Source organism: Nerophis lumbriciformis, linkage group LG20 (assembly GCF_033978685.3).
Source record: "Nerophis lumbriciformis linkage group LG20, RoL_Nlum_v2.1, whole genome shotgun sequence".
NCBI lineage: Eukaryota > Metazoa > Chordata > Actinopteri > Syngnathiformes > Syngnathidae > Nerophis > Nerophis lumbriciformis.
The window spans coordinates 13,920,001-13,947,432 of NC_084567.2; the positions used below are offsets into that span (position 1 = coordinate 13,920,001).

Sequence of the window (27,432 nt, forward strand, 5' to 3'; positions counted from 1 at the left end):
CACATATATATACACGTAGACACATACAGACACACGCATATACACATGCAGACACACACATATATACGTACAGACACACGTATATACATACAGACTCACACCTATACACATAGACACACACATATATACACGTATACATACACAGACACACACGTATACACATACAGACACACACCTATACACACAGACACATGCATATACACACACACATATACACACACAGACACACATATACACATTCAGACACACACAAATACACACTCAGGCACACGCAATTACACGTACAGACAAACATACAGTATATACACATGCAGACACACACATATACACGTACAGACACACACCTATACACACAGACACACACATATACACACACAGACACACATATACACATTCAGACACACACAAATACACATTCAGGCACACGCAATTACACGTACAGACAAACACATACAGTATATACACATACAGACACACACGTATACACATTCGGACACACATTCAAACACACACAAATACACACACAGACACACATCTATACTTAAAGACACATGCTTATACACATACAGACACACACACATACAGACACACACATATACACAAACAGACACACGTATACACGTATACACACACAGACACACACAGACACGCATATACACATACAAACACACACAAATACACATTCAGACACACGCAAATAAACGTACAGACACACATACACATTCAGACACACACATCTACACGTTTAGACACACACATATACACACACAGACACACGTGTATATACACACAGACAAAGCATTTACACATTCAGACACACACACATATACACATACAGACACGCACGTATACACACAAACACACGCATATACACATACAGACACACACATACAGACACACACGTATATACACACACAGACACACACAAATACACACTCAGGCACACGCAATTACACGTACAGACAAACACATACAGTATATACACATACAGACACACATATACCGTATTTTCCGCACCATAAGGCGCCCTGGGTTATAAGCCGCGCCTTCAATGAACGGCATATTTCAAAACTTTGTCCACCTATAAGCCGCCCCGTGTTATAAGCCGCATCTAACTGCGCTAAAGGAATGTCAAAAAAACAGTCAGATAGGTCAGTCAAACTTTAATAATATATTAAAAACCAGCGTGATGTGGGCGCGCATGGAGTCGTATATCAACATGGACGGAGCTGCGTGAAAAAAGCCACCCGGCCTCTTCGCGTAAACTTACCTTAACCACTCGCTCATCTTTTCTTCATCCATCCATCCCTTCGAGTTAGCTTTTATGATGACGCCGGCTGGAAAGGTCTCTTTTGGCAAGGTCTTCCTTTTGAATATCACCATGGGTGGAAGTTTCTGGCCATTAGCATGGCAAGCTAGAACCACAGTGAAGGATGACTTCTCATTCCCTGTGGTGCGAATATTCACCGTACGTGCTCCCGTTGTATCCACAGTGCGGTTCACAGGGATATCAAAAGTCAGTGGAACCTCGTCCATGTTGATAATGTTCTCTGGCCGGATCTTTTTTTCAGCTATCTTGTTTTTACAATATGCACGGAAAGTAGCCAGCTTTTCTTGAAAGTCTTTAGGCAGTTGCTGTGAAATAGTAGTCCGTGTGCGGATGGAGAGATTGCGTCTTTTCATGAACCGGAAACCTGTCGCTTAGTAGGAGCCATTTTGTGGTCTTTACAGATGTAAACACACAAAGGAAATGAAACGTAATATCCGCGCGCTTCTTCTTCTTCTACGCGGGCGGGTGGTTGCTTACAGTAGAAGAAGAAGCGCTTCCTGTTCTATGGGGGCGGGTGCTTACCTTGGCGGTTGCTTGCGTAGAAGAATAAGCACTTCCTCTTCTACGGGGAAAAAAGATGGCGGCTGTTTACCGTAGTTGCTAGACCGAAACTTTATGAAAATGAATCTTAATATTAATCCATATATAAAGCGCACCGGGTTATAAGCCGCACTGTCAGCTTTTGAGTAAATTTGTGGTTTTTAGGTGCGGCTAATAGTGCTGAAAATACGGTACATACACATTCAGACACACACAAATGCACACACAGACACATATATACTTAAAGACACATGCTTATACACATGCAGACACACACACATACAGACACACACATATACACAAACAGACACACGTATACACGTATAGACACACACGTATACACACACAGACACACGCATTTACACACACAGACACACGCATATACACATACAAACACACACAAATACACATTCAGACACACGCAATTACACGTACCGTACAGACACACACATATACACATTCAGACAAACACATATACACGTTTAGACACACACAAATACACACACAGACACACACTTATACACATACAGACACACACATATACACGTATAGACACACACGTATACACGTATAGACACACACGTATACACACATAGACACACACATATACACATTCAGACAAACACATATACATGTTTAGACACACACAAATACACACACATATACACAAACAGACACATGTATAGACACACACGTATACACACACATTTACACACACAGACACACGCATATACACTTACAAACACACACAAATACACATTCAGACACACGCAATTACACTTACAGATACACACATATACACATTCAGACACACACATCTACACGTTTAGACACACACAATTACACACCCAGACACACACATATACACATACAGACACACACAATTACACACCCAGATACACATACAGACACACACAATTACACACCCAGACACACACGTATACACACACAGACACACGCATATACACATTCAGACACACACACATATACACGTACAGACACGCACGTATACACACACAAACACACACAGACACACACATATACACACACAGACACACGCATATACATACTCAGACACACATATACACACATTCAGACACACCCAAATACACACTCAGGCACACGCAGTTACACGTACAGACAAACACATACAGTATATACACACATATAAACATACAGAAACACAAATACACACACAGACACATGTATATACTTAAAGACACATGCTTATACACATACAGACACACACACATACAGACACACACATATACACAAACACTCACATGTATACACGTATAGACACACACAAACAGACACATGTATACACGTATAGACACACACGTATACACACACAGACACACGCATATACACATCAAGACACACACACATATACACAATCGGACACGCACGTATACACACACAGACACACGCATATACACACACAGACACACGCATATACACACACAGACACTGTAAACATACAGACGTCCTCGTATTTGATATAAATATGTCAGAAAGAAATGTACATTTTATATTTGAAGTATATACTGTAAATATTGATAACATCAAGTCTTACTTGGCATCACATACAACACTAAAGTATGATATATGATACATGATCATTGATATGATACATGATATGGTATATAATATATGATATGATATACTGTATGACAGGGGTCACCAACCTTTTTGAAACCAAGAGCTACTTCTTGGGTACTGATTAATGCGAAGGGCTACCAGTTTGATACACACTTAAATAAATTGCCAGAAATAGCCAATTTGCTCAATTTACCTTTAATCTATGTTATTATTAATAATTAATTATATTTATCTTTGTGGAAACACTGATTATCTTAATGATTTCTCCCAATAAATATATATAAAAACAGATAAATATCAATATGCAACACTTTATTTTTATATTTTCTCTAAGTGCACATTTTTCAGATTGAACATTTTCAAATGATCACTTCTAAGACAGTCTTGTGAAATCATAATATCCTATTTTAACTAGCTAGCCACTAACATTTTTTAACAAATCATGAATCACTTTGCACCATGTTTGTACAAATAATAACTCATGTAAAATACAAAAGTCAACTCTCAAAATTTTAAATAAATCATGTCACACTTTGAACTGGACACCAAATCTGTTATCTGTTTCTTTGTCAGTTAGTGAAGACCAAGTCTTTAAAATATTTTCTTGGATTTTCAAATTCTATTTGAGTTTTGTCTCTCTTAGAATTAAAAGCGAGACCAGCTTGCTAGTAAATAAATAAAATGTAAAAAATAGAGGCAGCTCACTGGTAAGTGCTGCTCTTTGAGCTATTTTTAGAACAGGCCAGCGGGCGACTCATCTGGTCCTTACGGGCGACCTGGTGCCCGCGGGCACCGCGTTGGTGACCCCTGCCGTATGATATGCTATATGATAGGATATATAATAAGATATAAGTATGATATATGATATGATATATTATATGTTATATGAGCTATGATATATGACATGGTATATTATATATGATATATGATAAATGATATGATGTGATATATGATAAATGATATGATATATTATATGATGTGATATATGATATGATATATGATATGATATTATATAATATGATATGATATAGAATATATGATATATGATACATTATATATGATATGTTATGATGTATGATATATGATATGATATATAATATATATGATGTATGATATGATATGATAAATGCTATGATATATGATATGATATAGAATATATGATATATGATACATTATATATGATATGTTATGATGTATGATATGATATATAATATATATGATGTATGATATGATATGATGAATGCTATGATATGATATGATATAGAATATATGATACATTATATATGATATGTTATGATGTATGATATATGATATGATATATAATATATATGATATGATAAATGCTATGATATATGATATGATGTATGATATGATAAATGATATAAGAAAACTTATATATCATATATATGTTATATGATAAATTATATGATATATGACATGATATGACATATGATATGATGTATAATAAATGATATGATATATGAGATGTGATATATGATATAATATGATATACTGTTTGATAAATTATATGATAAATGACATGATATATGATATATGATTTATGATAAATTATTATATATGATACATGATATATGGTATAAGATAAATTATTGACATATGATACATGATATATGGTATAAGATAAATTATATGATATGATATATGATAAATGATATTAGATATGATAAGTGATATTATATATGATATATGATATGATATATATAATAAATTATATTAGTTATGAGATATGATATAAATGATATGATATATGATCAATTATAAGATATGATATATGATAAATTATATATGATATGATATTTGATATAGATATGATATATAATAAATTATGAGATATGGTATATGATATGATATTGATATTATATGATATGAGGTATGATATATGATATGATGTATGAGATATGATAAATGATATGATATGAGATATAATATATGATATGATATATAATATATGATCAATGATATGATATGATATGAGATAAAATATATGATGAGATATGATATATGATAGATGATATGATATATAATATGATATTATCAGGTCAACATGTTTGTGGAAGGATTCCACGATGCTTTGCTGCTTTACGCCGTGGCTCTGCATGACGCCATGAAGCAAGGTTACAGTAAGAAGAATGGGACACAAATCATATCTCACATGTGGAACACCACTTTTGAAGGTACTACAACACTTTCAACACTGCATCTCAGTCAATAGTACTCATCTACTACTACTACTATTCACGACTACTATTATTCTCACATGTGGAACACCACTTTTGAAGGTACGACACTTTCAACACTCTTCACCTGCATCTTAGTCGATAATACTCATCTACTACAACTAATACTATTCACGACTACTACTAATACTACTATTCACGACTACTACTAATACTATTATTCTCACATGTGGAATACCACTTTTGAAGGTACCACATTTTCAACATTCTTCACCTGCATCTTAGTCAATAGAACTCAACTACTACTAATACTACTATTCACGACTACTACTACTATTCACAACTACTACTACTATTCACAACTACTACTAATACTACTATTCACAGCTACTTCTAATACTACTGTTCACGACTATTACTACTATTCACAACTACTACTACAATTCACAGCTACTTTTAATACTACTATTCACAACTACTACTACTATTCACAACTACTACTACAATTCACAACTACTACTACAATTCACAGCTACTTTTAATACTACTATTCACGACTACTACTACTATTCACAGCTTCTACTAATACTACTATTCAAGACTACTACTACTATTCACAACTACTACTACTACTATTCACGACTACCACTAATAATACTATTCACGACTACTACTAATACTACTACCGGTATTCACAACTACTACTAATACTACATTTCACAACTACTATTACTATTCTCTACTACTACTACTACTACTATTCACAACAACTACTATTATTCTCTACTATTAATATTCACGACTACTACTACTACTATTCACAGCTACTACTAATACTACTATTCAAGACTACTACTACTATTCACAACTACTACTACTACTGTTCACGGTTACTACTAATACTACTATTCACGACTACTACTAATAATACTATTCACGACTACTACTACTACTACTACTATTCACGACTACTACTACTACTAATACTACTACCGGTATTCACAACTACTACTAATATTACATTTCACAACTACTATTAGTATTCTCTACTACTACTACTACTACTATTCACAACTACTACTATTATTCTCTACTATTAATATTCACAACTACTACTACTATTCACAACTACTACTATTATTCTCTACTATTAATATTCACAACTACTACTACTATTCACAACTACCGGTACTACTATTATTCTCTACTATTAATATTCACAACTACTACTACTATTCACAACTACTACTACAATTCACAGCTACTTTTAATACTACTATTCACGACTACTACTACTATTCACAGCTACTACTGATACTACTTCTACTATTCACAACTACTACTACTATTCACGGTTACTACTAATACTACTATTCACGACTACTACTAATAATACTATTCACGACGACTACTACTACTACTACTATTCATGACTACTACTAATACTACTACCGGTATTCACAACTACTACTAATACTACATTTCACAACTACTATTACTATTCTCTACTACTACTACTACTACTACTATTCACAACTACTACTACTATTCTCTACTACTAATATTCACGACTACTACTACTACTATTCACAATTATCACGACTACTACTACTATTCTCTACTACTAATACTACTACTACTATTTTTTAGTAATAGTAAATATTAGTTGTAATAGTAATAGTAAATATTAGGAGTACAAGTAATAGTAAACGGTCGTGGTATTCGTAATAGTAAAGCTTAGTAGTACTAGTAATAGTAAACAGTAGTGGTACTCGTAATAGTGCAGATTAGTAGTACTCATAATAGTAAATTGTAGTGGTACTAGTTAAAGATTGGTAGTACTGGGAATAGTAAATAGTAGTTGCAATAGTAATAGTAAGAAGTAGTAGTAGCAGTAATAGTAATACTTATTAGTAATAAAGAGTAGTAGTAGTAATAGTAAATAGTACTAGTAATAGTAAATAGCAGTAGTGCTAGTAATAGTAAATAGTAGTAGTAATTGTAATAGTAAATAGTAGTAATACTAGTAATATGAAATAGTATAAGTAGTAGTAAATAATACATAGTTGTAGTTCCAGTAATAGTAAATAGTAGTAGTATTAGTGAATAGTAGTAGTACAAGTAATTAGTAGTAAATAGTAGTAATAGTAGATAGTAGTCACCATAGTAATAGTAGTAGTAGTAATAGTAAATAGGAGTAATAGTACAACATTAGTTGATAGTAGTAATACAAATTGAAAGTAGTCAATAGAAGGATGTAATAGAAAAGTAGGAGTAGTAATAGTACAGTTTGTAGAAAAGTAGGGAATAGTTGTAGTAGTAATAGTAGAAAAGTAGTCAATAGTAGTAGTAGCAGTAGTAGAAAATTAGCTAATAGTAGAAAAGTAGTGAATAGTAGTTGCAGTAGTAAAAAAGTAGTAGTAGTAGTAATAGTAGAATATTTGTGAATTGTCTTAGTAATGGTGGTAGTATAAAAGTAGGTAATAGTAGTTGGAGTAGTAAATAGTAGTAGTAATATTAGTAGTATAAAAGTAGTTAATAATAATAGTAGTAATAAAAAGTAGTGAGTAGTAGTAGTAGCAGTAGTATAAAGGTTGTTAATACTAGTAGTAGTAATAGTAGTAGAAAATGAGTAAACAGTAGTATAAAAGTAGATATTAGTAGTGGTACCAAGAGAAAAGTAGTGAATAGTATTAGTAGTAGCAGTAGTATGAAATAAGTTAATAGTAGTAGTAGTATAAATGTAGTGAATAGTAATAGTAGTAGTGGTAGTAGTAGTATTATTTATTAACAGTAATAGTATAAAAGTTGTGAATAGTAGTAGTATAAAAGTAGTTAATAATAGTATTAGTAGAAACATAGTGAATAGTATTAGTAGTAGCAGTAAGATGAAAGTAGTTAGTACTAGTAGCAGTGACTAGTGGTGGTAGTAGTAGCAGCAGTAGTTCAAAAGTAGTTATTAATAGTAGTAGTAGAACAGTAGTAGTGGTTGTTGTAGTATAAAAGTAGTTAATACTAGTAATAGTTGTATAAAAGTAGTTCATAGTAGTAGAAAAGTAGTGAATAGTATTAATAGTTGTAGTATACAAGCAGTTAATAGTAGTTGCAGTAGTGAACAATAGTAGTGTTTAATTAACACTGGTGTGTTAAACATGTTAGTGTTTGGACACACTGACTGTGTGAGTGTCACCAATGGGTTGTCATGGCAACAACGTTGTGGTTGTCATGGCAACAGTGTCGTGGTTATCCTGGCAACAGTGATGAGTGAGGGCTGTCATGTGACGCTCAGGTATCGCTGGCCAGGTGTCCGTGGACGCCAACGGGGACAGAAACGGCGACTTCTCCTTGATGGCGATGACCGACGCTGAGGCAGGAACTTATGAGGTCAGGAGCAAAAAGATCCAATATTGATCACTTCCTCTCACAGTAGTCATTCTTATTCATGGATACTTTGTGTTGGACCTGCTTCATTCACAAATACTACATGCAAGTACTGACAATACTGCAAAAAGCAGGTATTGAAGTATTTCTTGCATGTTGTTGTGATCCTAGTACCAATACAAGATGAATGAAGTATTAAAACATGAAGTCATGTTTGATTTGATGAACAATAAACAATAATAACTCTTGGCTTGTCTCCATTGGAGGATTTAGGATTCAAGATTTTGTATTCAATATTTAAGATTAAAGATTCAGGAATAAATATTAAAGATTTAGGATTAAATATTTGTCTATACATAAAAATGTGTGTGTGTGTGTGTGTGTGTGTGTGTGTGTGTGTGTGTGTGTGTGTGTGTGTGTGTGTGTGTGTGTGTGTGTGTGTGTGTGTGTGTGTGTGTGTGTGTGTGTGTGGGTGTATGGTCTGATTGCAGGTGGTTGCCAATTACTTTGGTGTAAATGAAAGTTTGCAGCTGCTGTCTAACTTCAAACATCAACACTTCACTCTGGAACAAATACAGAGAAGTCATCCTGACATCTCAGACACTACATGTAAGTATTTACTTTCTTTTTGTCAATATTTACTTTCTAATTGTCAATATTTACGTCCTTATTGACAATATTTACTTCCTTTTTGTAAATATGTACTTCCCTCTTGTCAATATGTACTTCCTTCTTGTCAATATTTAATTATTTATTGGCAATATTTACTTCCTTATTGTAAATATTTACTTCCTTCTTGTCAATATTTACTTTCTTCTTGTCTTTATTTACTTTCTTCTTGTCAATATTTACTTCCTTCTTGTCAATATTTACTTTCTGCTTGTAAATGTTTACTACCTTCTTGTAAATATGTACTTCCTTCTTGTCAAAATGTACTCTCTTTCTTGTCAAAATTTACCTTCTCCTTGTCAATATTTACTTCATTCTTGTCAATATTTTCTTTCTTGTCAACATTTACTTCCTTCTAGTCATTATTTACTTCCTTCTTGTCATTATATACTTCTTTAGTGTCAATATTTACTTCCTTCTTGTCAATATTTACTTCCTTCTTGTCATTATATACTTCTTTAGTGTCAATATTTACTTCCTTCTAGTCATTATTTACTTCCTTCTTGTCATTATATACTTCTTTATTGTCAATATTTACTTCCTTCTTGTCAATATTTACTTCTTTATTGTCAATATTTACTTCATTCTTGTCAATATTTTCTTTCTTGTCAACATTTACTTCCTTCTAGTCATTATTTACTTCCTTCTTGTCATTATATACTTCTTTAGTGTCAATATTTACTTCCTTCTAGTCATTATTTACTTCCTTCTTGTCATTATATACTTCTTTATTGTCAATATGTACTTCCTTCTTGTCAATATTTACTTCTTTATTGTCAATATTTACTTCATTCTAGTCAATATTTACTTCTTTATTGTCAATATTTACTTCCTTCTTGTCAATATTTACTTCCTTCTTGTCAATATTTACTTCTTTATTGTCAATATTTACTTCCTTCTTGTCAATATTTACTTCCTTCTTGTCAATATTTACTTCCTTCTTGTCAATATTTACTTCTTTATTGTCAATATTTACTTCCTTCTTGTCAATATTTACTTCTTTATTGTCAATATTTACTTCCTTTTTGTCAATATTTACTTCCTTCTAGTCATTATTTACCTCCTTTACTTCCTTCTTGTCAATATTTACTTCTTTATTGTCAATAGTTACTTCCTTCTTGTCAATATTTACTTTCTTCTGGTCATTGTTTACTTTCTTATCAATATTTACTTCCTTCTTGTCATTATTTACTCCCTTCTTGTCAATATTTACTTCCTTCTTGTCATTATTTACTCCCTTCTTGTCAATATTTACTTCCTTATGATCAATATTTACTTCCTTCTTGTCAATATTTACTTCATTCTAGTCAAAATGTACTTCCTTATTGTCAATATTTACTTAATTCTTGTCATTAATTACTTCATTCTTGTCTATATTTAATTCCTTCTTGTCAACATTTACTATCTTATTGTCAATATTTACTTCCTTCGTGTTATTATTTACTTCCTTATTGTAAATATTTACTTCCTTCTTGTCAATATTTACTTCCTTCGTGTTATTATTTACTTCCTTCTTGTCAATATTTACTTCCTTCTTGTCAATATTTACTATCTTATTGTCAATATTTACTTCCTTCATGTCATTATTTACTTTCTTCTTGTCAATATTTACTTTATTCTAGTCAAAATGTACTTCTTTCTTGTCAATATTTACTTCGTTCTTGTCAATATTTACTATCTTATTGTCATTATTTACTTCCTTTTTGTCATTATTTACTTCCTTTTTGTCAATATTTACTTCCTTCTTGTCAATATTTACTTCATTCTAGTCAAAATGTACTTCTTTCTTGTCTATATTTACTTCCTTCTTATCAATATTTACTATCTTATTGTCAATATTTACTTCCTTCTTGTCAATATTTACTTCCTTCTTGTCAATATTTACATCATTCTAGTCAAAATGTACTTCTTTTTTGTCAATATTTACTTCCTTATTGTCAATATTTACTTCATTCTTGTCATTAATTACTTCCTTCTTGTCAACATTTACTATCTTATTGTCAATATTTACTATCTTATTGTCAATATTTACTTTCTTCATGTCAATATTTATTATCTTATTGTCAATATTTACTATCTTCTTGTCAATATTTACTTCCTTCGTGTCATTATTTACTTCCTTATTGTCAATATATACTTCCTTCTTGTCATTATTTACTTCCCTCTTGTTTTTTTTACTTCCTTCTTGTAATTATTTTCTTCTTTCTTGTCATTATTTACTTCCTTATGATCAATATTTACTTCCTTCTTGTCAATATTTACTTCCTTCTTGTCAATATTTACTATCTTATTGTCAATATTTACTTCCTTCATGTCATTATTTACTTCCTTATTGTCAATATTTACTTCCTTCTTGTCATTATTTACTTCCTTATTGTCATTATTTACTTCCCCCTTGTTTTTTTTACTTCCTTCTTGTAATTATTTACTTCCTTCTTGTCAATATTTTCTTCTTTCTTGTCATTATTTACTTCCTTATGATCAATATTTACTTCCTTCTTGTCAATATTTTCTTCTTTCTTGTCAATATTTAGTTCCTTCTTGTCATTATTTACTTCCCCCTTGTTTTTTTTTACTTCCTTCTTGTAATTATTTACTTCCTTCTTGTCAATATTTTCTTCTTTCTTGTCAATATTTACTTCCTTATGATCAATATTTACTTCCTTCTTGTCAATATTTTCTTCCTTCTTGTCATTATTTAGTTCCTTCTTGTCAATATTTACTGCCTTCTTGTCAATATTTACTTCCTTCTGGTCATTATTTACTTCCTTCTTGTCAATATTTACTTCCTCCTTGTCAACATGCGTGTGTTTGCTGAGATCATTGATTGTTTTTCTGCACAGGTGGACTTAGATTGTCAGCTTTGACCGGTGTCATCGTGGGAACTGTTCTGGGAACTGTCATGCTCATAGTTTACTACTTCTTCAGGTAAGAAGATCAAATACTACTTCCTAGATCATAGTTTACTACTTCTTCAGGTAAGAAGATCAAATACTACTTCCTCGATCATAGTTTACTACTTCAGGTAAGAAGATCAAATACTACTTCCTAGATCATAGTTTACTACTTCTTCAGGTAAGAATATGGAATACTACTTCTTCCCTGCTAGGTTTACGTTTTGTGTATTTTATACTTACAGGGTCTGATCTACAGTACTATTTTCGAAACACCAAGCGTAACAGCATGTACAAAGTATAAGATAGTGTGTACTATTAGTGTGTAAAAAGTGTAAAATAGTGTTTACTATTAGTGTGTAGAGAGTTTAAAAAAGTGTGTACTATTAGTGTGTACAAAGTATAAAATAGTGTGTATTATTAGTGTGTAAAAAGTGTAAAATAGTGTTTACTATTAGTGTGTATAAATTATAAAATAGTGTGTACCATTAGTGTGTACAAAGTATATAATAGTGTACTATTAGCGTGTACAAAGTATAAAATAGTGTGTACTATTAGTGTGTAGAGCATATAAAGTAGTGTGTACTATTAGTGTTTACAAAGTGTAAAATAGTGTATACTATTAGTGTGTAGAGAATATAAAATAGTCTGTACTATTAGTGTAAAATAGTGTGTACTAATAGTGTGTAGAGAGTATAAAATAATGTGTACTATTAGTGTGTACAGAGTATAAAATAGTGTGTACTATTAGTGTGTACAAAGTATAAAATGGTGTGCACTATTAGTGTGTACAAAGTGTAAAATAGTGTGTACTTTTAGTGCGTACAAAGTATAAAATAGTGTGTACAAAGTATATAATAGTCTACTATTAGCGTGTACAAAGTATAAAATAGTGTGTACTATTAGTGTGTAGAGCATATAAAGTAGTGTGTACTATTAGTGTTTACAAAGTGTAAAATAGTGTATACTATTAGTGTGTAGAGAATATAAAATAGTCTGTACTATTAGTGTAAAATAGTGTGTACTAATAGTGTGTAGAGAGTATAAAATAATGTGTACTATTAGTGTGTACAGAGTATAAAATAGTGTGTACTATTAGTGTGTACAAAGTATAAAATGGTGTGCACTATTAGTGTGTACAAAGTGTAAAATAGTGTGTACTTTTAGTGCGTACAAAGTATAACATAGTGTGTACAAAGTATATAATAGTGTACTATTAGCGTGTACAAAGTATAAAATAGTGTGTACTATTAGTGTGTAGAGCATATAAAGTAGTGTGTACTATTAGTGTTTACAAAGTGTAAAATAGTGTATACTATTAGTGTGTAGAGAATATAAAATAGTCTGTACTATTAGTGTAAAATAGTGTGTACTAATAGTGTGTAGAGAGTATAAAATAATGTGTACTATTAGTGTGTACAGAGTATAAAATAGTGTGTACTATTAGTGTGTACAAAGTATAAAATGGTGTGCACTATTAGTGTGTACAAAGTGTAAAATAGTGTGTACTTTTAGTGCGTACAAAGTATAAAATAGTGTGTACAAAGTATATAATAGTGTACTATTAGCGTGTACAAAGTATAAAATAGTGTGTACTATTAGTGTGTAGAGCATATAAAGTAGTGTGTACTATTAGTGTTTACAAAGTGTAAAATAGTGTATACTATTAGTGTGTAGAGAATATAAAATAGTCTGTACTATGAGAGTGTAAAATAGTGTGTACTAATAGTGTGTAGAGAGTATAAAATAATGTGTACTATTAGAGTGTACAGAGTATAAAATAGTGTGTACTATTAGTGTGTACAAAGTATAAAATGGTGTGCACTATTAGTGTGTACAAAGTGTAAAATAGTGTGTACTTTTAGTGCGTACAAAGTATAAAATAGTGTGTACAAAGTATATAATAGTGTGTACTTTTAGTGCGTACAAAGTATAAAATAGTGTGTACAAAGTATATAATAGTGTGTACCATTAGTGTGTACAAAGTATATAATAGTGTGTACCATTAGTGTGTACAAAGTATAAAATAGTGTGTACTATTAGTGTGTACAAAGTATATAATAGCGTGTAATATTAGTGTTTATAGAGTATAAATTAGTGTGTACAAAATATATAATAGTGTGTACTATTAGTGTGTACAGAGTATAAAATAGTGTGTACAATTAGTGTGTACAAAGTTTATAATAACGTGTACTATTAGTGTGTACAAAGTGTAAAATAGTGTGTACTTTTAGTGCGTACAAAGTATAAAATAGTGTGTACAAAGTATATAATAGTGTGTACCATTAGTGTGTACAAAGTATAAAATAGTGTGTACTATTAGTGTGTACAAAGTATATAATAGCGTGTAATATTAGTGTTTACAGAGTATAAATTAGTGTGTACAAAATATATAATAGTGTGTACTATTAGTGTGTGCAGAGTATAAAATAGTGTGTACAAAGTATATAATAACGTGTACTATTAGTGTGTACAGAGTATAAATTAGTGTGTACAAAATATATAATAGTGTGTACTATTAGTGTGTACAGAGTATAAAATAGTGTGTACAATTAGTGTGTACTAAATATAAAATGTGTACTATTAGTGGGTACAAAATATATAACAGTGTGTACTATTAGTGTGTAAAAAGTATAAAATAGTGTGTACTATTAGTATGTAAAAAGTATAAAATAGTGTGTACTATTAGTATGTAAAAAGTATAAAATAGTCTGTACTATTAGTGTGTACAAAGTATATAATAGTGTGTACTATTAGTGTGTAAAAAAGTATAAAATAGTGTGTACTATTCATGTGTACAAAGTACAAAATACTTCTACTATTTTTCGGCAATTGAACCCTTCAGCTTATAAAACAGTACGGCTAATCTAAGGATTTTTCTCAGCTGGTGGCCATAATAAAAACAGTTTAATTTAAAAAAAAAACAAGCAAATACCTTGACTCGGTGTGTTATTATTTGTGCTATGGCGCCATCTTTTGGATGAGTTCGCTCACTGCAGGTGCTGTAGTGTCCTTCTGTTCAGAGCTTTTAACCGGAGCTACAAGTCAGTCTTTAGCCGTCCATAGCGTTTCTACTCGAATGGATTCGTCATTCATCACTCCAAGCAACGTTTGTAAGTTTTACAATATAACTAAAACAATTCTTACTTACTAAAGTGTCCCATGTGTGATGTCTGTGGGAGTGTTTTCATGCATATTTGTACGTGCTACCGTAATGTAATCAAGCTAGCGTCGTTAGCATTAGCTAACATGCTAACAGGTTTACGAGTGTCTGTGTTAGTATTATTAACTTACGACGGCGTTCTTTTTGTATTGTTTCACTTTCACAAATTCCTCAGTAAATTCACCAAAACATCACCGTGGAGTTATTGAGTCTGTTTAGCTGATTGGAGAGCTAGCTTGCGCGGCTAGTGATTCCATGACTATGACTTCTCTTTTGTTTGATCAGCCGTTTTTCTGCCGCGTTACAGACACCGTTCGGAAATAAATAAACATTTACAGAATATTTTTGTGTATATAACACATTCCACAACGTACAAACCCCGTTTCCATATGAGTTGGGAAATTGTGTTAGATGTAAATATAAACGGAATACAATGATTTGCAAATCATTTTCAACCCATATTCAATTGAATGCACTACAAAGACAAGATATTTGATGTTCAAACTCATAAACTTTTTTTTTTTTTGCAAATAATAATTAACTTAGAATTTCATGGCTGCAACACGTGCCAAAGTAGTTGGGAAAGGGCATGTTCACCACTGTGTTACATGGCCTTTCCTTTTAACAACACTCAGTAAACGTTTGGGAACTGAGGAGACACATTTTTTAAGCTTCTCAGGTGGAATTCTTTCCCATTCTTGCTTGATGTACAGCTTAAGTTGTTCAACAGTCCGGGGGTCTCCGTTGTGGTATTTTAGGCTTCATAATGCACCACACATTTTCAATGGGAGACAGGTCTGGACTACAGGCAGGCCAGTCTAGTACCCGCACTCTTTTACTATGAAGCCACGTTGATGTAACACGTGGCTTGGCATTGTCTTGCTGAAATAAGCAGGGGCGTCCATGGTAACGTTGCTTGGATGGCAACATACGTTGCTCCAAAACCTGTATGTACCTTTCAGCATTAATGGTGCCTTCACAGATGTGTAAGTTACCCATGTCTTGGGCACTAATACACCCCCATACCATCACAGATGCTGGCTTTTCAACTTTGCGCCTATAACAATCCGGATGGTTCTTTCCTCTTTGGTCCGGAGGACACCACGTCCACAGTTTCCAAAAACAATTTGAAATGTGGACTCGTCAAACCACAGAACACTTTTCCACTTTGTATCAGTCCATTTTAGATGAGCTCAGGCCCAGCGAAGCCGACGGCGTTTCTGGGTGTTGTTGATAAACGGTTTTCGCCTTGCATAGGAGAGTTTTAACTTGCACTTACAGATGTAGCGACCAACTGTAGTTACTGACAGTGGGTTTCTGAAGTGTTCTTGAGCCCATGTGGTGATATCCTTTACACACTGATGTCGCTTGTTGATGCAGTACAGCCTGAGGGATCGAAGGTCACGGGCTTAGCTGCTTACGTGCAGTGATTTCTCCAGATTCTCTGAACCCTTTGATGATATTACGGACCGTAGATGGTGAAATCCCTAAATTCCTTGCAATAGCTGGTTGAGAAAGGTTTTTCTTAAACTGTTCAACAATTTGCTGATGCATTTGTTGACAAAGTGGTGACCCTCGCCCCATCCTTGTTTGTGAATGACTGAGCATTTCCTGGAATCTACTTTTATACCCAATCATGGCACCCACCTGTTCCCAATTTGCCTGTTCACCTGTGGGATGTTCCAAATAAGTGTTTGATGAGCATTCCTCAACTTTATCAGTATTTATTGCCACCTTTCCCAACTTCTTCGTCACGTGTTGCTGGCATCAAATTCTAAAGTTAATGATTATTTGCAAAAAAAAAATGTTTATCAGTTTGAACATCAAATATGTTGTCTTTGTAGCATATTCAACTGAATATGGGTTGAAAATGATTTGCAAATCATTATATTCCGTTTATATTTACATCTAACACAATTTCCCAACTCATATGGAAACGGGGTTTGTATATATCCGCGGCTAATATATGGAAAAACATTTATTTTACCTAAACTTTAGTGGTGCGGCTTAAATACCGGTGCGCTCTATAGTCCGGAAAATACGGTAACTAAAACATTTTAGCCTTTTCTCAATGCGTTCTGATTCTCTGCTCTTTTTTTCTGACATTTTCACTGTTGTTGGGGCCGCAAATGGCTCCGGGGCCACACTTTGGACACCCCTGTGCTAAATGTTTCTTTCTGCTCGATAAGGAGATGGGATCCTGCGCTCACAAGTTTAGTACATCAGCCTTGCGTGTGCCATCCAGTTTGCCCGCGTTATAGTAGACGCAGACATTTAGTAGATCAGGCCCCTCGCCGAGTTTAGTTTGGCAGCACTTCCTTAAAGGTACAGTACTTATTTGTGTGTTTCATGATAGAATATCTGTGGCAACTCAAAATGTTGAAAGAACCATTTTGGACCAAAAATACAAAAAAGAAAGTCTGTCTGGAGCTGCAAAAAATGAAAAGCCTTACATAAGTCTTATAATGAAGGCAACACATGTGTTTATATTAGCCTACTATCAAAATGACTTTGTTGATGGAAATGTTGAAATGTAATATTTATTCCACACATTTTTACAACATTGAAAAATTTTAGTAAAACGGAGGTTTCTCAGAGGGTGAGATAACTCCTGGAAATTACTGGCTTAGAATGACCAAGTTAAACTTGGTGTGTCCAATTTAAAGGACTTCTAATGGATTCAACGTTTGCTGTCATCTGGAACAACATGGCGCACACACAACTATCACACATGCAGCCAATATTACATACAGATAATGTGTCATGAGACATGCAAATACAAATGAAACACACCGAGGATATAAGAAAATTAAATGAGCTCAAATATACCTACAAACGAGGCATAATGATGCAATATGTACATACAGCTAGCCTAAATAGCATGTTAGCATCGATTAGCTTGCAGTAATGCACTGACCTTATGCGTAATTAGCACTCCAACAAGTCAATAACATAAACAAAGATCACCTGTGTGTATTCAAGCACAGCATAAAAGGTTTGTTGGACAAAATGAGACAAAGAAGGAGTGGCATAAAACACGTCTTTCTGTGGCAGCGTCGGAGAAAGTTGTACATGTAAACACACTACGGTGCGTTCAAATTAGTAGGACAAAACGGCGTTGGCCAAATCCTCTCATCAGAGAAGCATGTTTCATATAAACAGTGGGATTTATAACAATTAGGAAGGTTTGTGTCATGTTTGTTCTCTTACAGAAACAATATTAAAACACACTAGATGAGGCAATTCCTGAAGGAATTGCGCGTGAATGCTCCAATGCTGAAGTTGAACAGAAATTCTGACAGAATATAGTTTGAATGTCGAAAAGCTGACGCTGAACTTGAAATGCTAATGGAACGTAGGATGAATGTAGAAATGGTTTGAATGTTGAAATCGTTTAAACGCTGAAATAGTTTAAATGTTGAAGAGTTAGAATTTCCAGGGAAAACGGAATTTGGTTTAGACTTTGGGAAAGTGGTAGTTTGATTGTCCAGAATGAGTGAAATGTGTTGATGTTGGAATGGTTTGAATAAGTTGAAAAATGTGGGAATTGTGCAACTTGTAAAAATGTCCAATTCATTTAAATGGGAACTTCCTGGAAATATGGGAATTTTGGCAAAAGCGGGATTTAAAAAAAATAAAAAATGATTAGGAGCATGAATGTCCTGAATGAGCTGAATTGGTTGGTGTTGGAATTGTTTAAATCGGTCAAGAAATGTTGAATTAGTAACCGTTTTTAATTGAGGAATTCCTGGAATTTCGGGAAAACCGGGAATTTTTCTAGTTCCTTAACCAACTTGGTTTTTGTCCTGGCTAAGAAAAATGTTTTGACAGTGGAACGGTTGAAATAAGATTAAAAAAAATGTGTAAAGAGTAGTTGAACTTAAGAACGGTGGAAATAGGTTACCAAAAAACGGGAATTCCTGGAAATTTGTTGAATGCTGAAAAATGGTAGTTTGAATGTCCAGGATGAGTTGAATGTGTTGAAGGTGGAATGGTTTGAATAGGTTGAAGAATGTGGGAATTGTGGAAGTTTGAAAATTGGCCAATTCAATTTGAATGGGGAAAATGCCAACAAAAAAAAAGGAATTATGGGAAATCCGGGAATTTTTTTTTTAGAAGTGTTGAAGTAGAGCACACAATTCCTAAATAGGCTGAATATTTTGAAGTTGGAACAGTTTGAATCCGATAAAAAAAATGTGGGAATTGTGGAACTTTGAAAAATGTCCCATTTCAGAAAAAATTGGGAATTTCGGGAAAAAAGCGGGAATTTTTTTGAAAATGGTAAAAAGAAAACTTGAATGGTCTGAATGAGTTGAAATGGTTGCTGTTGAAATGTTTCAAATCGGTCGAGAAATTTTGAAGTAGTAACATGTTGAATTGAGAAATGGTATTACGGAATTCCTGGAATTTCGGAAAAATCGGGAATTTTTCCAGTTCAAAAGACAAGTTTGATTAAGAGGAATTTTTTGATGGTGGAACGTTTGAAGTGGGATAAAAGATGTGGAAGGAGTAGTCGCCAGAAAAAAGGGTGGAAATAGGGCTGGAAAAGCAGGAATTCTGGAAAATCCTGGACATTTTTTTGAACTTGGAAAAATAATTAAATGGTAAATGGGTTATACTTGAATAGCGCTTTCCTACCTTCAAGGTACTCAAAGCGCTTTGACACTATTTCCACATTCACCCATTCACACACACATTCACACACTGATGGCGGGAGCTGCCATGCGAGGCCCTAACCACCATCAGGAGCAAGGGTGAAGTGTCTTGCTCAAGGACACAACGGACGTGACGAGGTTGGTAGAAGCTGGGGATCGAACCAGGAACCCTCAGGTTGCTGCCACTCTCCCAACTGCGCCACGCCGTCCCCAATGTGTTGAAGGTAGAATGGTTTGAATGGGTTGAAGAATGTGGGAATGGTGGAAGTTTGAAAAATGGCCAATTCATTTTGAATGGGGAAAATGCAAAAAAAAAAAAAAAGGAATTATGGGAAATCCGGGAATTTTCTTTTTAAATTGTTGAAGTAGAGCACACAGTTCTTTAATAGGCTGAATATTTTGTAGTTGGAACAGTTTGAATCAGATACAAAATGTGGGAATTGTGGAACTTTGAAAAATGTCCCATTGATTTCAATGGGAATTTCAGAAAAAAATTGGGAATTTTGGGAAAAAAGTGGGAATATTTTTGAAAATGGTAAAAAAAAAAACCAACTGAATAGTCTGAATGACTTGAAATAATTGGTGTTGAAATGTTTCAAATCGGAGGAGAAATGTTGTAGTAGTAACATGTTGAATTGAGAAATGGTATTACGGAATTTCGGGAAAATCGGGAATTTTTCCAGTTCAAAAAAGTTTGTTTTTTTGTCCTGATTAAGTTTGTTTTTTTGTCCTGATTAAGAGGACTTTTTTGATGGTGGAACGTTTAAAGTGGGTTAAAAGATGTGGAAGGAGTAGTCGCCAGAAAAAAGTGTGGAAATAGGGCTGGAAAAGCAGGAATTCTGGAAAATCCTGGACATTTTTTTGAACTTGGAAAAATAATTAAATGGTAAATGGGTTATACTTGTATAGCGCTTTTCTACCTTCAAGGTACTCAAAGCGCTTTGACACTATTTCCACATTCACCCATTCACACACACATTCACACACTGATGGCGGGAGCTGCCATGCAAGGCCCTAACCACCATCAGGAGCAAGGGTGAAGTGTCTTGCTCAAGGACACAACGGAAGTGACAAGGTTGGTAGAAGCTGGGGATCGAACCAGGAACCCTCAGGTTGCTGGCACTGCCACTCTCCCAACCGCGCCACGCCATCTCCCAATGTGTTGAAGGTGGAATGGTTTGAATAGGTTGAAGAATGTGGGAATGGTGGAAGTTTGAAAAATGGCCAATTCATTTTTAACGGGGAAAATGCCAAAAAAAAAAAAAGGAATTATGGGAAATCCGGGAATTTTTTTTTTTTAATTGTTAAAGTAGAGCACACAGTTCTTTAATAGGCTGAATATTTTGTAGTTGGAACAGTTTGAATCAGATAAAAAATGTGGGAATTGTGGAACTTTGAAAAATGTCCCATTTCAGAAAAAATTGGGAATTTCAGAAAAAAAGCGGGAATTTTTTTGAAAATGGTAAAAAAAAAACTTGAATGGTCTGAATGAGATGAAATGGTTGCTGTTGAAATGTTTCAAATCGGTCGAGAAATGTTGAAGTAGTAACATGTTGAATTGAGAAATGGTATTACGGAATTCCTGGAATTTCGGGAAAATCGTGAATTTTTCCAGTTCAAAAGACAAGTTTGATTAAGAGGAATTTTTTGATGGTGGAACAGTTGAAGTGGGCTAAAAGATGTGGAAGGAGTAGTCGCCAGAAGAAAGGGTGGAAATAGGGCTTTGGAAAAGCAGGAATTCTGGAAAATCCTGGAATTTTTTTTTAACTTGGAAAAATAAATAAATGGCAAATGGGTTATACCCAACCGCGCCACACCGTCCCAATGTGTTGAAGGTAGAATGGTTTGAATGGGTTGAAGTATGTGGGAATGGTGGAAGTATGAAAAATGGCCAATTCATTTTGAATGAAATGCAAAAAAAAAAAAAGGAATTATGGGAAATCCGGGAATTTTTTTTTTTAATTGTTGAAGTAGAGCACACAGTTCTTTAATAGGCTGAATATTTTGTAGTTGGAACAGTTTGAATCAGATAATAAAATGTGGGAATTGTGGAACTTTGAAAAATGTCCCATTGATTTCAATGGGAATTTCAGAAAAAAAATTGTGAATTTCGGGGGAAAAAAACGGGAATTTTTTTGAAAATGGTAAAAAAAAAATTGAATGCGTTGAAATAGTTGGTGTTGAAATGTTTCAAATTGGTGGAGAAATGTTGAAGTAGTAACATGTTGAATTGAGAAATGGTATTACGGAATTCCTGGAATTTCGGAAATGTTTCCAGTTCAAAAAACAAGTTTGTTTTTTTTGTCCTGATTAAGAGGACGTGACGAGGTTGGTAGAAGCTGGGGATCGAACCAGGAACCCTCAGGTTGCTGGCACTGCCACTCTACCAACCGTGCCACGCCGTCCCCAATGTGGAATGGTTTGAATAGGTTGAAGAATGTGGGAATGGTGGAAGTTTCAGAAATGGCCAATTCATTTTGAATGGGAAAAATGTCCCGGAAAACCTGGAATTCTGGGAATTTTTGGAATTTGTCAAGGAAAAGCCCGCCATTCCCGAACAGTTGAATCGGGTGAAAAATGTGGAAGGTAGAGCGTGCCAAAATCTGAAGAAGAAGAAGTAGTTGAATAATAAATGGATGCATGTTGGTGTAGAAAAGCATACAGTATGTGTGAATGTGTTGGCTCCAAGGAGCCACTAGGGCGGCGCTAAAGAGCCACATGTCTTCTGCAGCATCATAAATCCTGCTAAAGTTTATTTCTTATGTATATATTTTTTTTACTATTTCCATGCCTTCTTGTTTTGTGTGTGTAATATTATAAGAATGTTTTCAGTATTTTACCTTTCTGGGACAGAGTTGTGTTTGGAAGTCGTGCCACGTACACCCTGACCTCGGTCTTCTGCAGGAAAAACTACCGGATAAGCATCGAGCGCCGCGCACTGGCGGAGGAATGTGGCGCCGGGAAGCACCGGCAGCTGCGAGAGGACTCCATCAGATCCCACTTCTCAGCCGCGTGAACGTCGGGTGAACTTGTCGTACTTCTCTCAGGACAACAAGGCGAGTCTCCAAGCAGCGCTCTGGTTTCTCTCCTCACCAGCGACTCTTTGACCACTGCTGTCTCTTTTAATATACACACTGTCTACAAGATGGCGGCTTTTAGGACCTCTTTTTTGTTGTTTTTACCAAAGTCCTTGACATGCTAGGCTGTAGGCTACCAAGAGCTAGCAGCTACACCGCGGCTAAGCTCGCGAGACATCATCGGTAACATTAGTCCATATATACGGTAAGCAAGTGTCAAACAATTACTCACACGTACAAAAAGTCTCCAAGGCAAAGTGTCCAGTAACAGTAGTGTCCGCATCATCCAACTTGGATTATTGTGGTGTCACTCAAGAAAACACAATCACCACTCCAGTTCAACTTAAAGACAGCATAAGTCCATTCCAGACAGTTAATGATAAATATGTTAGTTTTTGTTCTCTGTTTGACTTAATTCACTTGTTAAGACCTTTGCTAACATTCCACACAACATACAAACATACACTATAAACAATTCCTGCAACAACAGCAGTAACAGAAGTGTCCGCATCATCCAACCTGGATTATTGTGGCCGCTAGGTGTCACTCAAGAAAACACAATCACCACTCCAGTTCAAATTAAAGACAGCATAAATTCATTCCAGACAGTTAATAATGAATATGTTAGTTTTTGTTCTCTGTTTGACTTAATTCAAACACAATCACCACTCCAGTTCAACTTAAAGACAGCATAAATCCATTCCAGACAGTTAATAGTAAATATGTTAGTTTTTGTTCTCTGTTTGACTTCATTCACTTGTTAAGACCTTTTCTAACATTCCACACTACATACAATATAAACAATTCCTGCAACAACAGCAGTAACAGAAGTGTCCGCATCATCCAACTTGGATTATTGTGGCCGCTAGGTGTCACTCAAGAAAACGCAATCACCACTCCAGTTCAACTTAAAGACAGCATAAGTTCATTCCAGGCAGTTGATAATAAATATGTTAGTTTTTGTTCTCTGTTTGACTTAATTCACGTGTTAAGACCTTTTCTAACATTCCACACTACATACAAACATACACTATAAACAATTCCTGCAACAACAGCAGTAACAGAAGTGTCCGCATCATCCAACTTGGATTATTGTGGCCGCTAGGTGTCATTTAAGAAAACACAATCACCACTCCAGTTCAACTTAAAGACAGCATAAGTCCATTCCAGACAGTTAATAATAAATATGTTAGTTTTTGTTCTCTGTTTGACTTAATTCAAACACAATCACCACTCCAGTTCAACTTAAAGACAGCATAAATCCATTCCAGACAGTTAATAGTAAATATGTTAGTTTTTGTTCTCTGTTTGACTTAATTCACGTGTTAAGACCTTTGCTAACATTCCACACTACATACAAACATACACTATAAACAATTCCTGCAACAACAGCAGTAACAGAAGTGTCCGCATCATCCAACTAGGATTATTGTGGCCGCTAGGTGTCACTCAAGAAAACTCAATCACCACTCCAAATTCCAGACAGTTAATAATAAATATGTTAGTTTTTGTTCTCTGTTTGACTTAATTCAAACACAATCACCACTCCAGTTCAACTTAAAGACAGCATAAGTCCATTTCAGACAGTTAATGATAAATATGTTAGTTTTTGTTCTCTGTTTGACTTAATTCACTTGTTAAGACCTTTTCTATCATTCCACACTACATACAAACATACAATATAAACAATTCCTGCAACAACAGCAGTAACAGAAGTGTCTGCATCATCCAACTTGGATTATTGTGGTGTCACTCAAGAAAACACAATCACCACTCCAGTTCAACTTAAAGACAGCATAAGTCCATTCCAGACAGTTAATAGTAAATATGTTACTTTTTGTTCTCTTTTTGACTTAATTCAAACACAATCACCACTCCAGTTCAACTTAAAGACAGCATAAATCCATTCCAGGCAGTTGATAATAAATATGTTAGTTTTTGTTTTCTGTTTGACTTAATTCACTTGTTAAGACCTTTGCTAACATTCCACACTACATACAAATATACAATATAAACAATTCCTGCAACAACAGCAGTAACAGAAGTGTCCGCATCATCCAACTTGGATTATTGTGGCCGCTAGGTGTCACTCAAGAAAACACAATCACCACTCCAGTTCAACTTAAAGACAGCATAAGTTCATTCCAGACAGTTGATAATAAATATGATAGTTTTTGTTCTCTGTTTGACCTAATTCTAACACAATCACCACTCCAGTTCAACTTAAAGACAGCATAAGTCCATTCCAGGCAGTTAATAGTAAATATGTTAGTTTTTGTTCTCTGTTTGACTTAATTCACGTGTTAAGACCTTTGCTAACATTCCACACTACATACAATATAAACAATTCCTGCAACAACAGCAGTAACAGAAGTGTCCGCATCATCCAACTTGGATTATTGTGGCCGCTAGGTGTCACTCAAGAAAACGCAATCACCACTCCAGTTCAACTTAAAGACAGCATAAGTCCATTCCAGACAGTTAATAATAAATATGTTAGTTTTTGTTCTCAGTTTGACTTAATTCAAACGCAATCACCACTCCAGTTCAACTTAAAGACAGCATAAATCCATTCCAGACAGTTAACAGTAAATATGTTAGTTTTTGTTCTCTGTTTGACTTAATTCACTTGTTAAGACCTTTTCTAACATTCCACACTACATACAAACATACACTATAAACAATTCCTGCAACAACAGCAGTAACAGAAGTGTCCGCATCATCCAACTTGGATTATTGTGGCCGCTCTTTGTCACTCAAGAAAACGCAATCACCACTCCAGTTCAACTTAAAGACAGCATAAGTTCATTCCAGACAGTTGATAATAAATATGATAGTTTTTGTTCTCTGTTTGACCTAATTCAAACACAATCACCACTCCAGTTCAACTTAAAGACAGCATAAGTCCATTCCAGGCAGTTAATAGTAAATATGTTAGTTTTTGTTCTCTGTTTGACTTAATTCACGTGTTAAGACCTTTGCTAACATTCCACACTACATACAATATAAACAATTCCTGCAACAACAGCAGTAACAGAAGTGTCCGCATCATCCAACTTGGATTATTGTGGCCGCTAGGTGTCACTCAAGAAAACGCAATCACCACTCCAGTTCAACTTAGACAGCCTAAGTCCATCCCAGGCAGTTGATAATAAATATGTTAGTTTTTGTTTTCTGTTTGACTTAATTCACTTGTTAAGACCTTTGCTAACATTCCACACTACATACAAACACGATATAAACAATTCCTGCTGATATAATCAAATACAATTGAGACTCAGAGTATTTTTACTGTATATTGTTTTGTTCCAAGGTGTTTATTTAAATATTTAATCAGTGCCAAAATAGTCTGGTGTACTACTGTAGTACTACACTCTGTTACTGCATGAAATACTGTATTTGTATGCCAGAGCACAAACATGAGTTTTTGTTTTATTTTATTTTTTCTGTTTCATTCCTGCTGATTTTGTGAATTTTCTTTTTATAAATATGTTTTTTAAGTTAGTTTTATTTGAATCTAGCGCCTGAATGTACACTCAAAGGTGGAATAAAGTTGATATTTCGTTTGTGTTGGACTGTGGTACAAAGATGACTTCGTAGGAAGGAAGGCCGAGCGCACACTTCCGGCCTTCACAATAAAAGTGCTGCGACATCCCGCCTGCGCTGGCAAAATAAGGGATGTTGTTGCGCAACAGCCAGCTTAAAGACACTCATATGAAGGACATTGAAAATACACAACTCAGAAGAAAGGATAAGAGAAAGAGAAGAAGCCCTCTTGTGATGATAATCATAACAATGATCATCTTTGTCACGTGACTTTCATCAAGAGACTCATACACAAACTTCACAATAAAACATCCATTTGAATTACAATATATGAATATATATATATATATATATATATATACATGCATACAGATGTA

The 27,432-nt window shown here is 34.2% G+C and overlaps 1 protein-coding gene across 3 annotated transcripts in view; it reads left to right on the top strand.

Annotated features, from left to right (window-relative positions):
* Nucleotides 1-27,202, top strand: part of npr3 (natriuretic peptide receptor 3) — a 68,186-nt gene extending 40,984 nt beyond the window's left edge. For 2 of the 3 annotated variants that reach the window (XM_061980482.1, XM_061980484.1), the window contains 5 exons: nt 5,532-5,667; nt 8,960-9,054; nt 9,543-9,660; nt 12,564-12,648; nt 23,337-27,202. In XM_061980482.1, the coding sequence (XP_061836466.1) occupies nt 5,532-5,667; nt 8,960-9,054; nt 9,543-9,660; nt 12,564-12,648; nt 23,337-23,448 (546 nt within the window). In that variant the 3' untranslated portion in view covers nt 23,449-27,202. The remainder of the gene's footprint in view (nt 1-5,531; nt 5,668-8,959; nt 9,055-9,542; nt 9,661-12,563; nt 12,649-23,336) is intronic. The other variant, XM_061980483.1, reaches the window with a different exon arrangement.
* Nucleotides 27,203-27,432: the final 230 nt, after the last annotated feature.